This window comes from Hemiscyllium ocellatum, chromosome 29 (genome assembly GCF_020745735.1).
Source record: "Hemiscyllium ocellatum isolate sHemOce1 chromosome 29, sHemOce1.pat.X.cur, whole genome shotgun sequence".
NCBI lineage: Eukaryota > Metazoa > Chordata > Chondrichthyes > Orectolobiformes > Hemiscylliidae > Hemiscyllium > Hemiscyllium ocellatum.
The window spans coordinates 38994591-39009647 of record NC_083429.1 but is presented as its reverse complement, the minus strand read 5'-3'; the positions used below and the strand labels follow the sequence as shown (position 1 = coordinate 39009647).

General features: G+C 36.4%; 1 protein-coding gene across 4 annotated transcripts in view; it reads left to right on the top strand.

Moving 5' to 3' along the window:
• The window catches only part of LOC132829619 (zinc finger and BTB domain-containing protein 44-like), a 41408-nt gene extending 27650 nt beyond the window's left edge, over positions 1-13758 (top strand). For all 4 annotated transcript variants that reach the window (XM_060846919.1, XM_060846920.1, XM_060846921.1 and 1 more), the window contains one exon: positions 9857-13758. In XM_060846919.1, the coding sequence (XP_060702902.1) occupies positions 9857-10163 (307 nt within the window). In that variant the 3' untranslated portion in view covers positions 10164-13758. The remainder of the gene's footprint in view (positions 1-9856) is intronic.
• Positions 13759-15057: the final 1299 nt, after the last annotated feature.

Here is a 15057-nt window from a genome sequence, read left to right as displayed (position 1 = left end):
ATGTATTTGGGCTTACGTTTAAATTCTGTGCACCTATTTAGTACCACTGGAATGGATCTTGCTATAAAACAACAGCATTTTCACCATGTCTAAATCTGGATCACCAGGAGGGGCCTCTCGGTTCCACGATCGGTCAAATAAACACTAGCAGCTCGGACTTTTTAAGCAAGTTTTAACAATTTATTACGACGCCAGGCATGGGTTAAGCACCTCTGTGTACTCTGGAAAGCTGTACACAATCTTAAAACACAGACAACTTTTGTAGGTCTCTTAATAAACAGAACAACCTTAATTGCAAAATTAATCCAATAAAATGAAATGATATGACAAGTAGACATAAAACTAAGCCAATGATATTTCCTGGGAAATGACTTGTTTGGTGCTTCTTTATATCCGGGACATCTGGTTTCAAAGGTCAATTAGGATACTTTAATAATGTCATATCTTTCTTAGTTAATTCATACTATGAACAGGGCATTGTTTGCTAATCTCTTTCAATTAGTTCAGGAATGCAGTTTTCAGCAGAGTTAGATACCATTGCTCCTAGAAGCCATTTTGTTATGTTATTTTGTAGTTAGTAAAAGCATGCATTAAATAATTGGACCTGACAACAGCCTAAATCCAGATTTTAGGTCCTCACATGCAGACTATTATTAACATACAAATTGGCCAGTTTTGAGTTGTGGATCTCCAGAACTTGCAATTCAACATGTCTGTTTTGCACAAATCATATATTGGAGGAGAAAGTGAGGACTGCAGATGCTGGAGATCAGCATCCAAGGAGGAGAATAGACATTTTGGGCATACGCCCTTCATCAGGGCACGAAATGCCCGAAATATCAATTCTCCTGCTCCTCGGATATTGCCTGACCTGCTGAGTTTTTCCAGCACTACACTCTCGGCACACACCATATCTTGCCCTTAACTTCCCCACTATTTTGAAAAACTTGTTACATTTGCAAGTTTGGCTGTAAAACATCATAGAAAGTTGAATCTAGTAATTAAAACAATAAGTACCATTTTAACAGCGTGATAATTGTTATTGCAGTGCCAGTGAACCCCCTCCGGTCTAGAAATTATGCAGTTTCAATTGTAGAGTCACATTCTTTCAGATAATGGATAAATTATTCTAGGAGATTTTTAAATGTCCTAGAAACCTTTAATGCAATTTTTCTTTCCCTATCATTATTTCCTTTCCTGTACTTGATTTGAAGTAATTAATCCTTTCTCTCTAATCATAAAAGAAATTGGAATAGATTATATAACCTCAACAGTCTTCTCCATTATTCACTAAGATATGGCTGAACATCTGCATCGTCTTCACCCTTGCCTGTTTCCTTTCCATTTCACAAGAGACAAGAAGTCTGTACAACTCAACAGTGAAGCATTAACAAGATTCACAACTCTCATCTCAACCTGAAGTAACCAGATCCACATTCTGTGACTGTGGACCCCCTCTCCCAAGCACCATCACCATTACTTATTGTGTACTATGTTCTAGATTTTACTGCTGTATAACGCTGTCTCCTGCCTAGCAAGCCCCTTCAGAATGTTGTATGTTTTGAGGAGATCATCCACTGATTCATCTTTATCTACTCTACTAGTTGTTGCCTCAAAAGTCCAAAACACATTTATCAAAAACTATTTCCCTTTCATATTACTGTGACTCTGTTCATATACAAAATACATTATGAAGACATCTTGATTAAATTTCAGCATTTCCCTGCAATTAATATTAGGCTAACTGTACTGTCCGTCTTTCTCAATTCCTCCTTTCTTAACTTGGCGTATTATATTTGGTCACCTCCAATTCACGAGTATCAGTTAGAGTCTCTGGAGATTTTCAGCAATTAGAATCAGGGCATCAGTTACCCTGTAGCTTACTGATATAGCAAGTTGTATGAGACAGGGTTTAGTGATGTGTCATCAATATTTTACAGTTTGTGTTATTTGGATGAAGGGGCCAAAAGTATTGATGTTGAATTTGCAGATAACACAAAGATAGGTAGCAAATTATATTATGAAGAAGACTTAAGGAAGCTACAGAGTGATATGGATAGATTAAGTGAGTAGACAAAGATCAGGCATGTTTGGTGTAATGGGGAAAATGTGAAATTGTCCATTTTATAAGAAGGTATAAAAAGGAAGCACATTATCTACATGGGGAGATGAAGTGGGATCAGGCCATGAATTGCAAAATGTTAGTATGCAGATATAGCCAGAAATAAGGAAAGCTGTTGCTTATTTTAAGGCACGTTGAGTACAAATTTGGGATCTTTTGTTTTACATGCACAAAGGATTGGTGAGACCACATCTCAAGTAACATATATCTGAATCTGTGCACTGCATTATGGTTTTTACTAGTTATCTTAGATTGGATGAAAGTGTTTAATCTTTCCACAGTACTGGTGCCAGTGTCTCAAGAATCAGTGTTCCTCCTTCTCTTGTCACTGTTTGGACAAACAATTAGTTTTCTCTTTGGTGTTGAAGTCTGTGGAAATTTGTATTTGCCTTGAGTACCAGTCCAGCCATTAGTATCTGATGTTCTGTTTATTATTTAGAGCCCAGTTTATGAAACTTCTACAGGACTTTTTCCTAGATGACCTTTATCATTTGTTTACTATCTACAACCAGCCTAAGGGGTAGAGAACAATTATTATTCTCCAAACTATACAGCCCCCAATAACAGTGATATTTATTTTTTACTTATTTGAATGTCTTCCTGCATCATGTGCTTTTATAATCCTCCAAAACTCATTCCTTGTATTCATTGGACAGGAATCAAAAATCTCATACTCATCAGCTATAAACAGTGACCAAGGCTGCTTTATCACTGCCTGGACCCTCCTATTAGTCTGATTCTTAATTGCATCCTTTTGTCACTTGAGCATCTCCCTTTCTAATGTGATGCAATATCAGAGTTAAAATTGCAAGTCAGTAAATCTGAATTAAAGTTCATCAAGCTGTAGCTGTGGTTGTCTGTGACCACAGTGATGTCCAGAAAGTTGCATGTGTTGCATCTGCATTACACCACCTGTCCTAGCTATGTTTATCTAAAATTTTTGTTTTTACCTAATAAGTTAATAATTAACTAGTTAAACTTTATTGTTCAATTTACTTACTTTAGTTCTATAGATGATTTAGTCTATTGTGATGACACTGAGCCTTTAAGAGAGAGGTGTTTCTTGGTGTTTCTCTGGTCGAGGGGTGTTTCATCAGGGCTGCTGAAATATCGTCTTCAGACAGGCAGTTGGTAAACAGCCTTTAAGTTACCCCCAAGTGTTTTCTTTTAAAATTAGACAAAAAAAATCTTTGTTATGTAACAGACCTTACCTAACCATCTAGTTTTTTTTTCAACTTAATGTCACAGATCCTTATTTCAGAGTTTGATAGCTTTCCTTGGTTAAAAAACAAAAGCAAAGCTGCACTGCTCACCAACCAATCATCTGCCTGCTGCCATGATCTATTTGCTAGATTTTTTGTTGATTGATCCTCATTCACGATGCTGTAAGCTCTGCTGCTAAAGTCCTGTTTTTATTCTTTAGTCCCCTCTCACAAAGCTCCCAAATCCCACAATACTTCCAGCACGATGACTTCTCCAGCCCTTTTCAATAAAGACTAACATACAATTTACCTTTCTAGTTGCTTACTGTCTCTCTGCATTAACTTAGTGAATCATGTACCCAAGATTGTCTGAATACCAACCTTAATTTTTCAAAAAACATCTGCTCTTTCCATTCTTGCAGCCATACTGGATAATTTCAGACTTCTCCAAATTAAACTCCATCTCTCTCCTTGTTAGATCATGGTTTATATCCCTTTGCAACCTCTTTCTATTCTCCTCATAGCTTTATCTCTCATCAGCTAAACATCTTCCGGAAACTTTGATGCATTCATTGCCTTTGGTCCCCTTGTCTAAACCATTGATTTTTATTGTTAGTTCATGGGATATGAGTATGGTTGGCACGCTAGTGTTTATTGTCCATCCTGAGTCGCCCTGCTTCCTTGATCTGCTACAACTCTTTTTAAGTGATGCAATGTCATTAGTTAAGAGGATACATTTTCTATCCTGCCATTTATTGAGCTGCCATACATCCTGTTGATATTTTCACACTGCTTACAACTGAGAGAGAATATAGTGCAAAGAAAATTTAATTTTGAAGAGTTCATAAAAGAAGTCCAATAAAGTGACCATCATTTTCAAATGTAGAGATATTTCTTAATACCTCCTTATTCATCATTACATATTCAATCAATATTAACCTCTCTTTGGTACCCCATTAGTCAAAAAGTTTCCACTATATCTACACTCTGTACCTGCCAGTTTTAACTATGCCTTGTATTCACTGACTGATTAATCGTTATTTGCGGACGTAGGTTCTTGTTGAAAACTCTTTAAATATCTATGAATAGAATGTCAACTGTCTGAAAACCCAAATGGTAATTTCATCTACTTTGTAAGAGAACTTTGTTAACACTAGTTGTATAATGGAAAGAATAGCCACAATAAAGGCAGTCTGAACTGCCAAATGTAATTTTAATTTTCAATTCCTGTCTTCAATATATATAAAATAGTGTGGTAATGTAGTTCATGTTAAAGCAGTCATGCTTTTATTATCAGGTTTTGTTTTATCTGTTGGTATCACCAGTGTTTCCATTTGTGGTATCTGGTAATTATGGTCAAGAATGCATTTCTTTACTATTCTAGTACTTGCTGGGCTAACGCTACGTTCAAATTGAAGTGAGCTGCATTTAAAGGCATTGCTGACTGTTGCACAGAAAGCTTAATTTTCTGCTGCAGGTACAGGAAATTGTAGAGTAAGGCAAATGTTACTAATCAGGTGCTAATTTATTCTGTCATAGAGTCATGGCTCCATTCCTGACTATTGCAATTTTTAGTGCAATGATTTTAAGTGAAGTATTGATTAGGAATCATTGTTAAAACTGGAGTTAAGCTTCATCTGACTTTCTTTAGTAGAAACACTGTACTGGCCAAGATACAATACAGTATTTCAAATGATTCAATACCTACATATAAGTAAATTATTTTTTAAAAATGTAAAAATACTTAACTGAAAGGAAAATGTAACATTTTATTTTCAATGTTTCCTGTAGTGAATTCCCTGATTGTAGAGCCAAGGGAGTTGTCGTCTTGATCTAGGCTGGAGGGCCTATGTTCATTGGGCTCTTGACCATCTGTTGTTTGGTCTCTTGCTTGTTTCATGCAGCAGCATGGCTGCGTTCTGGTGTTTCTGGAAGAACAAAGGCATCTGTTCTTTCTGGCTGTCACTGTCTCTGGGAACTGCTTAGTCCTTGGTTAGTGGGGCCGCTCCTTGTGGTTGACAGCAATACCTTGGCCTTCCTCCTATTCCTGCTTGCTAGTGGGGTTATGGTCACGCAGAGGCTCACTGGCATTTCCTCTTCAGTTTTCTCCATGTGATGTGGACTGGGCTGTAGTGTTCTTGCGGTATTATGACTCGCAGGAAGCTGCTGATTTTGGCTAGCTGGGGATGCAGATGACAATGGTGCCTCTGGTTGCTTGGAATTTGACAGCTCTGTTAGCTGTGGGGTATTCCAGCCCCTGTCCATGTGGAGAGTGGAGCAAGTGGTGGACCTAGTGCAATCTATCCCTGCTGCAGATCTCTAGCAGCAACAAGAGGAAAGGCTGCATATTGGAAAGCTGGGAGTGGACCTAAAGTCTGAGAAAAGGAAATATCTCACCAAATGGCACCAACTGGGTCAAGTAATGCAATGTTCGTAACACTATGATAAATCCTTCAAAATTCAGCAAGGTTTCTAGTCTTAATAACTTTGTGATGTGAAAAATCCCTTTACATTTTGATTTTGAGGATAATTATTAACAATGTGATTATGTAGGTGATAAGTTGTATCACCTTCTGCTCGGCCTTTTTGCTAGGTTTTGTAGCGGTAAAGCAGATTTGCACATGGTCTAAGTTACACAAGAATGGTCCCAGGAATGAACAACTTAACATACATGGAACGTTTGAGGACTCTGGGTCTAAACTCTGAATTTAAAAGAATGAGGGGGGATATAATTGAAACTTGCAGAATATTGAATGGCCTGGACAGAGTGGATGTTGGAAATATGTTTCCATTGGTAGGAGACACTCAGGCCTGAGGGCACAGCTTTAGTGTAAAGGGAAGACCTTTCAGAATGCCACATAAGGCTGTGGAGGCCAGGTCATTCCATATATTTAAGACTGAGATAGGTAGGCTCTTGAGTATCAAGGGTTACGGGGAGGAAGCGGAAGGTTGGGGTTAAGAAACTTAACAGCCATGAATAGTGGAGCAGACTCGATGGGCTGAATGGCCTAATTTCTGCTCCAGTGTGTTATGATCTTACTTTGTCTGCCTGTTAGATCCAGTGGTTTGATTTTTTTTAAAAGATGTGGAAATGTTTGTATTCACTGAAATCATGTTACACTGGAAAATACCAAAATTGAAGATACTGGTTCATTTGGCTCCAAAAACTTACATTTTTGGTAAGGAACTTGATATTGAAACGCTTGGAACAGTTTAAGGTTTCTATACTTGATAATTTTCTAGCAAATTTAGTTTTATCTTTTGAACTTGCCCAATCTAGGATAAGTTTTTAAAATGTGATAAGTTTTAATTATGGTTTTAAAAAACTCTTTGCTACTGACTCTGCAGAATTCCAGTCGCCTCACAATAGGAAGGATGTGATTACACAGAGATGGGTGCAAAAGAGCGTGACTAGGATGTTTTCTGGGCTGGAGCAATTCAGCTATAAAGTTAGACTAGATAGGCTAGGATAATTTTCCACAGAGCAGAGAAGACTGAGGAGGGAAGCTGATTAAGTTGTGCAGAGTCTGAGGGGCACAGACAGAGTAACTAAGGAGTCTCTTCAATAGAGATGTCAGTAACCAGGGGGCACAATTTTAAGGCAAGGAGCAGATGCTTTTGAGAGAATTTGAGGAATCTTCTTTTCACTGAAACGTGGGAGAAGCAAGAATCCTCAGGATATTTTAAAAACTATATTTAAAGGAGCAGTTGAAACACCATAATACCATGGCTGTAGGTCAAATGCTAGAAAATGGGGTTAGAATAGGTGGATGTTTGATGACTAATGTGGATATGATGGACTGTAAAGTATTTGAATCTGTTACTGTATAAAAATTAAATTTTATAATGCAACATCTACTTTATTCATATTTTAATTCTTATCAGGAGTTTTAACAAAATATTTTCAAAAACATTTTAATCTGTTTCTTAAACTTTTTTATTCCTCTCTTGATTTGGCATTGAACCAAATTATCTACTTTACACTTTCTAGTTCAAACCTTTGATACTTTAGTTAGGATTCTTCAGTTTAATCCTGAAGCTACACAATTGCTTTCTCTGTTTGCACAGGTTACTCTGCAGCAATGGATTTGTAATCACTGCAAGCTTCATTGCACAACTCTGTAGAATGTCTGTACAATTGCAATAGAGTCATAAGCACTGAAATGCTTATAACTTCGGTTCAAATTGCCTATGCCAACCAAGTTTCATAAACCAAACTCGTCCCACTTGCTTGCATTTGACCCATATCCATCTAAACCTTTCCTATTCATTTATGTATCCAAATATCTTTTTAATGTTGTAAATATACCTGCACCTACCACTTCGTTGCAGTTCATTCCACATACAAGCCACCTTGAGTGTAAAAAAAACTTGCCCCTCATGTCCGTTAAATCTTTCTCCTACCATCTTAAAAATATGCCCCCTAGTTTGAACTGCCCTACCCTAGGTAAAAGATCTTTGCTATGCCATCATGATGTTATAAACCTTTGTAAGGTCACCCCTTAACCTCATCCATTCCAGTGAAAAACGTCCCAGTCTGTCTAGCCCGCCCTTGTAATCAAACCCTCCAGTCTTGGCAACATTCTTTCCTGAGCCCTCTCCAATTTAATAATTTATTTCCAAGAGCTGGGCAACCAGAACTGTACACAGTGCTCTAAGAGTAACCTCACCAATGTCCTGTACAACCTGAACATGATGTCCCAACTCCTATCCTGAGTGGCCTGAGCAATGAAAGCAAGCATGCTGAACGCAATTTTAACCACTTTGTTGACCTGTGACACAACTTTGAAAGAACCAAGTACCCCGAGCCCTTAGGTGAGATGTGTAATCTACCTAAACTAAACAGAAATGGAGACCTTGCTTTGGCTTCATGTCGCATCAACACCATCGTAAAGAAAACGTTATCATAATGTTCCAGGATTTACCATGTTTTCACAACATTTCAGTACAGGTCAATGCTGCCATTTAGGTACAACTCGCCAACCAGCCAGGATACAGTGGCCACTCAAGATAAACACTCTAGCTCCTCTGGAGTTCAAAGTGCTGCACCACTGCATGCATAATGTTTCTAATGCAGTGTGCAGATGTCCACATTGTCGCAATATTGGCCTATACATAAAGCACTGTGAAATGGGGCACAAGAAATGGCAACGTTAGCGTAATCTTCTGTTTAAATTTTTATCCCTTCCACAAATTTATAAATACAAAATTGATGCAAGGAGCTAAGCTCCATTATTGCCAAAGGGGCAGTATTAAATTGCTGTTCTCCATTTTCTAACATTGCTTTCATAACTAATGCCAAACATATTTAAAATCAAGTCCATTAGTAATATTGTAGTTGGTGCTGTACAATTGCTGTTGATCTCAAAATCTGAGCCTTTATCTAGATTCAATTTCCCTATTCCTTTTATCATTTTTGAATGTCTGAATAACATTTCTGAGTCTATTCTTGTTTGGAATTAGCTCCTAAATCTCCTTTCATGACTTCGATGTCTCTGATAGGCATTTCTTTTCTGCATTGCCTCCAATGTCTGAGTACCTTTTTCTGGACTTTGTATTGAAAGCATTTTATGAATGAGGTTTGACTGTATTCATGAAGTCTTGTTCGGATCTGTTACTTCCTGGATTTGAATTCTGTAGATTCAACGTAAATTATATATATATTCATGTGAAATAGGTATTGCTATCATTTATTGTTTGTTCCTGATTATCTTTTATTGACAGTCCAGCAGTTTGTTCACCACTTTTACTGATGCCATTTTGTTTTAAATTCTCAGACTGCTAAGTCTCATTCTCTGGATAATTAGTCTAGTAGCATCACTATTACACTCCTGAACATTGTATAATTGTTTTTAATATTTTCAAAAACATTTTTAATCTGTTTCTTAAACCTCTTTTTAATATCAAATTTGGGATTTGAATGAGTCATTAAATGTGTGAACTCCAGAATAAAATAGAATTTTCAAAGACTTAGATTTTATGTATTTTTCTATTATTAGTTGATAGTTTGTTGACATTTTCCTTATGTAAGGTAGAAGTAATTTTGCAGGCCCTCTCGTTGCACAGAGGTGAAGTCCCTGCCACTGGACCAGGAGGCCCTAATTCAAATCCCACCTGCTCCAGTGGTGTGTAATAATATCTTTGAACAGGTTGATCATAAAAATAGAAGATATATTGCCAAGTAGGAATTGTATTTGTTTTGATTTCACCATACGAGTTCAATTGAGTCAGTCTTGCATAGAGTTGGTCTCCCAGACATATACTGGCCAGTTCTGGTTTTGAAGCTGTCCCTTATTTACTTGATTTCAAACATCTTAATACATTTTGATTTTTTTTGTTTTTGTTCCATGGATTAACAAAAGTTTTATAATAGTTGTAGAATCATATGCATATTTGTTGTTTTTGGCCTGTATTTTTAGATATCCTGATCTAAGTACGCCTACTAGGTCTGAAATTTTGAGGTAAATTGTGTTTTAAGGTTGGATTGTTATTCCATATCCATTTTAATATATTAAAATTACTTGTTTTCCAGTGACTTCATTGTGCCAGACTACCTGAAACAGGAGCAAGAGGAGGCCCTGGGTCAGTATGATATCGGAGACAATGGTTTTGATAACAACTCAGCAGTGCAAATGCCAGTTATTTCACAAGTGTCATCCACACAGAACTGTGACACTGGATTCCCACTCGGACACTTGGCTGGACTTATGAACAAGGATGATGAAATAATGGAAGAGCAGAAGACAAATGGCTCAGATGTAAATGGAATCCTGAGTGCAAGAGAAGATCTACATAAGAGAGGTTCTCCAGAGGAAGGGCCTCATATCCTTTACAATTAAATTAGCCCTCGTAGTTAAACTTCAATTCTTTTGGAGAAAGTGCCTGGACCTGGATCAAATGATTCTTGGAGCTTTTCTTCCAGACTCTGAACTATTACTTAAAATAGGTCAAAATTGTATTATTTGATCATCAAAGGTTTCAGACATGTCAATGGGCCTTCACTTATTTAAAGCACATTAAACCACACGTTCTTAATTCACACAGCAGGCCTCGACCTTGGAAGAAGCAGTGGTATAGCTCTTGAACAACTTACAGCAAGCAGCACCTTTTAAAGATGTTTTACATTATACTTTCATAAAGCTGCTAAGTCATATTGGCATCAAGGGACACATACTAGGATCAAAGTTTGAAATGCTGCATTGGTGGAAAGGAAAAACTCATCTGATTTTACCTGCATCAAGTCACTGGAAACATAACAAGTATTTAAATACTACATAAACATTATCTGCCTAAACCAATTTTGACAGATATGTTAAATACTTTTTTAAAAAAAAATTGAATGATATTCACAGGGTATGAAAATTCAAAATATTCCATCAATAAGTGGATTTTTTCCAGCAAAAAATACATTTATACAATAATACAAACCTTTTTAATCAATAAGAATTTGAAGTTGGCATTTTGAATACAAATGCTAGTCTGGCTATCTATTCCTGAAATGTCGCCGCTTTTAATGCACTCCAAATTGTGCCATATGCCTATCTGTACAATCAGATGGTTTTTGGTTACTTGTTCAAAGTACCACCTAATGATGGGAGTAGCGGAAGGGAAGAGTTGCTGAAAAGCCATGAACACTTTTCAGTCAGCCACCTGGCCTTTTGAAGAGTCATTTGACCGTTACATTCCTGACTGAAAATTAATGTTCAAGTCGCTGTTTTTCCAGTTCAGGAAAGTAAAAAAGATTTTGTTCAGCATAACAGTGATAAAATTCATGTCTTTTGAGAGGAAAATTATGATAAATTAGTTTCCTGGCCAACTGGGTGAGGAACCTTGAGGGATCCATCAAGATTCGGTTCCAGGGCTATTAAATATTTGGCTCTGACCTAGTGCCACCAAAGTGTGACCTTTTTTACATCTATGTAATTTAAAACTAGAAATATTCAGATGTTTTCCAGTGCATATTTTACTATAAATCTGAACTAATGGTGAATGCATATTCCCTTCAGAAGTGTTTAGCTACTTTTTAGTCTCTTGTAACTTGTGGATGTGCGTTAACATTGACACCACAGTTGGTGGCACGTTAGTGAAGAGTATTTTCAGGGAGCTTGTTTGCCTTGGCTGTTGTTGAATCAGTGGTTTATTGCAAACTTTTCTAAAACTGAAGTTTTTTGTGCTAACAGATAGCTGGTTTTAAGCTTAAATGTTCAAACTTAGATTTCTACAGCTGTTAAAGATTTTTTTAAACAATCTACACAATTTGCTGTTTTGTGACGTGTTCACCTTTTTGAAGGTGTAAATTACAATTGTTGATTCATTTGTTAATATGTGCATAGGATCATGTAATATTTTGACAATCTGAAAGCATGCTGTGATTGATTAAAGCATGTGTGTTTTTCTTTATTTTTTAGTAACTTCTGTAGTCTTGGTATTGAAAATATTTAGGAAGTAGCAGTCCTGAGAGTAAAGCACAGATAACGATGATTGTTTGGGTTGTGTTCAAATAAATATATTCAGTTATGTGTTAACCTTACCAGCAATACTGAAAGATTCCTGTCTGGGTAGCCAGAGTACCTTGTAGAGAAGTAGAAGCTGAAGGTTTTCTGGAAACAGATGGAAAACCCTCTTCGTGTTAATTTTGTATGTGAGGAGTATAACTAAATGTAACACTAACCATACATAGAATTGGATGTTTATCATAAAGATGTTTGACAATCCAACTTTGTCAGGTCAGTCATGTGGTGGTAAGGATTCTGTATTCCCTCAGTTATGTTGCTTTCCATTCTGCAAGTGTAGTAGTTTCTATGACTATCAAACTGTTCAACATCCAAAAAAAACGTTCACTGATTAGTTGCAGAGATTTTTGTTTGATGAAAATCTTTGGTGTTCTTAAACATTATAACCGAAGATGTTTTAAGTAATTCCAAAAACACTACCTTGCTGTTTTAGTTTAATTTTAGCCTATTTGTCACATGAATCAAACTTTGGAGCTTATATTGTTTATTTTTAAAACATATGCATGTTAATTATAGAATGGGCTGTACTGCAGTGACTATCTTATTGTAAACATCTGAGTAACCAGCATTGCAGCTCTCATGATTTACTTTTATTGTAACTTCAAAATATAAATAATCCTACATATCACATTTCTATTGGTTTTTTCAGTCCAGTCTTTCAGCAGTCAAGGAATATCCTTTTATTCATTACAAGTGAAAGGTACAGCCAGGATAATTTTGTCATTTCTGTGCGTTGTGCAAAGGTTTTTGAAAAGTACTGAAACAATAGTTGCATTTACATGCTAAAAAACACCTTTACAAGTCAACACAAGGGAAGTGGATGCCTAAGCGGGAAGATTTTAGCAACAGTGGATGTTTTTACAAAAATACCATGTTGCTTATCTTGTTACATTTATTAATGTATCATGTTTTTAATTGTTTTCCATTACTAAAAGGTTCTAGCATACCAGAGGGGGTGAATGGTAATCAACCATTCATGATGATTGCTATTCTAAACTAAAAGAAATTTGTAGGTACAGTCAGTGATACTACAGTAATTGTCCAGTTTGTTTACATGGGCATGAATAAAATTAAAACATTTGTGTATCTGTAGTAGTAGATGCTGAAGTAGTTTCTTTTTAATTGCATTTATATACTTTGCATTCTTGGAAAGCCCAGCACTTTGTCACTCTACATTTTGGTGATCTTAAACTCATATTCCCATCACTGCCATAAACTGTTTCAAGGACATTAATAAAGCTGAGCCTACAGTGTCCCTGTTGTGGTCACCTACTTGTACATACTGTATAGTCTAATGACTTGGAAATATTGCTAACATGTTGAGCAAGGATTCAGATGGAATTTTTGATAGTATGATTGTCAGTAAATTGGATATTTTTTGGCTTGAAAACCTGTTTTTTGTCGGTTTGACTCCATGACAGGCTAGTATTTTAAATCATAGCCAACATTGATTTTTTTTTAAAGTCCAGTTTTAATTTGTTTGAATGATAAATGTAAGAAGCTTTCTGTTCTGGCTATGGTTTCACTATATTCATCCTGTTGTGGGGTGGGCCTATATGTGTGTGTGTGTGTGTGTGTGTGTGTGTGTGTGTGTGTGTATATAGGGAAAAGTTCACATATTCTATTTTCATGCTCATATGGTCACAAGAGGCAAGTAGCACTGTATAAAGTTTGATAAAATAATACTGCAGTTGATAATCTGTGTGGAAATTATAAATAAAACTCTTTACCATTATATACTGCATACTGTGGTGTGCATGTTTTTGTCAAAATAAAAATATTCTTTTCACAGTCAAACACTTTTTAAAAAAAATCTTCGGTCTATTATATTTATATTGAAACTGTGTAACTGTAGAAAACCAAGTCGGTGTAACTGTTTTTAACAACTAACCCAAATAAAGTGAAGGCCAAACTTATGGCATTTAGATGTTTCCTATATTATTGTGCAATAAACAAAAGGATTATTTTCCAGTGTATATTTTTCCCTAAATTCATTCACTTTAATTCTTTTAAACTGTAATCCAGTTCTTGCGTGAAATTGACCTGCAAGCGCTTAAAGAACTGTTCATGATGGTTTATTTTCATTTCCAGTGATTATCTTAGCAAGTTATTTAGTGCCATTTTGGATTCTCTATTCATAATTCTGTAGTTCTTAATTGTGAAGATATTATCCAATATCACAGCTTCTGATTTATGTCTGCAAAAGAGACATCTAAAATTTTAATCGTTAATCAAAACAAAATGAATCTTAAACATGACAAGGATTTTATGAATTGAGGGGCTCATCAAATTACTTCTGATTTTTGATATATTAGTATTTTATGATTAAACAACATGTTTTAATGAGCACAGAAAAACAATGATTTATTTCAAATTTCCAGCAATGTTGAAAATGTTCAGATCAGCTAGCATTTGTGGAGGGAAAGAAAAATAACACTTCAGGCCAAATAATGGTCCAGTTGGTGAGATTTAATCCATTAATGACAGTTTGCTAATGGCAATGGTAATTCCATAGTTTAGTTAACCAATTGTACTCAGCAGAGAACAAAAACTGCTGAAAATTGCAGCAGATCAGGCATCTGTCGGGAGAGAGCAACTTAACGTTTTGAGTCTGAAGAACAGTTACCTAAACATTAGCTTAGTCTCTCTCCATGGATGCTGCCTGACCCACTGTGATTTCCAGCCGTTTTACTTGCAGTAATTTGCTTCTGTACTATGTGTGGAATGAGATATTTATAGACTAATAAATCTACAGCATAGGAAAAAGTCCTTCAGCCCACTGTGTCAGCATTAGTCAGAAGAGTCATTCAAAAAGTGACTTTGGTTTGAGATCACGATGCTATAACATGATGAAGAACTAGCTCCAAGATTTTCTGTTTTTGAGAGCTGGTGTCAGAGGATGAGAGAGCTGTCACCTATTTACAATTGACCAGAGGTCCTCTATTTACGTTACATATCGGTAGTCAGCGAAAGGCTGATTCTCTGACCTTTATAAACATTGGTAAATGTCTTCCTCACACTATTGAGGCTGCACTTCTGGTTCAGGGGACATGTTTATTGACACTATCTTTAGTGAAGTGGAGAAGTCAAGATACATTGTGCCTTGTGCAGGTAGGAGAAAGGCTGAAAATATGTTGCTGGAAAAGCACAGCAGGTCAGGCAGCATCCAAAGAGCAGGAGAATCGACGTTTTGGGCATGAGCCCTTCTTCAGGAAGGGCT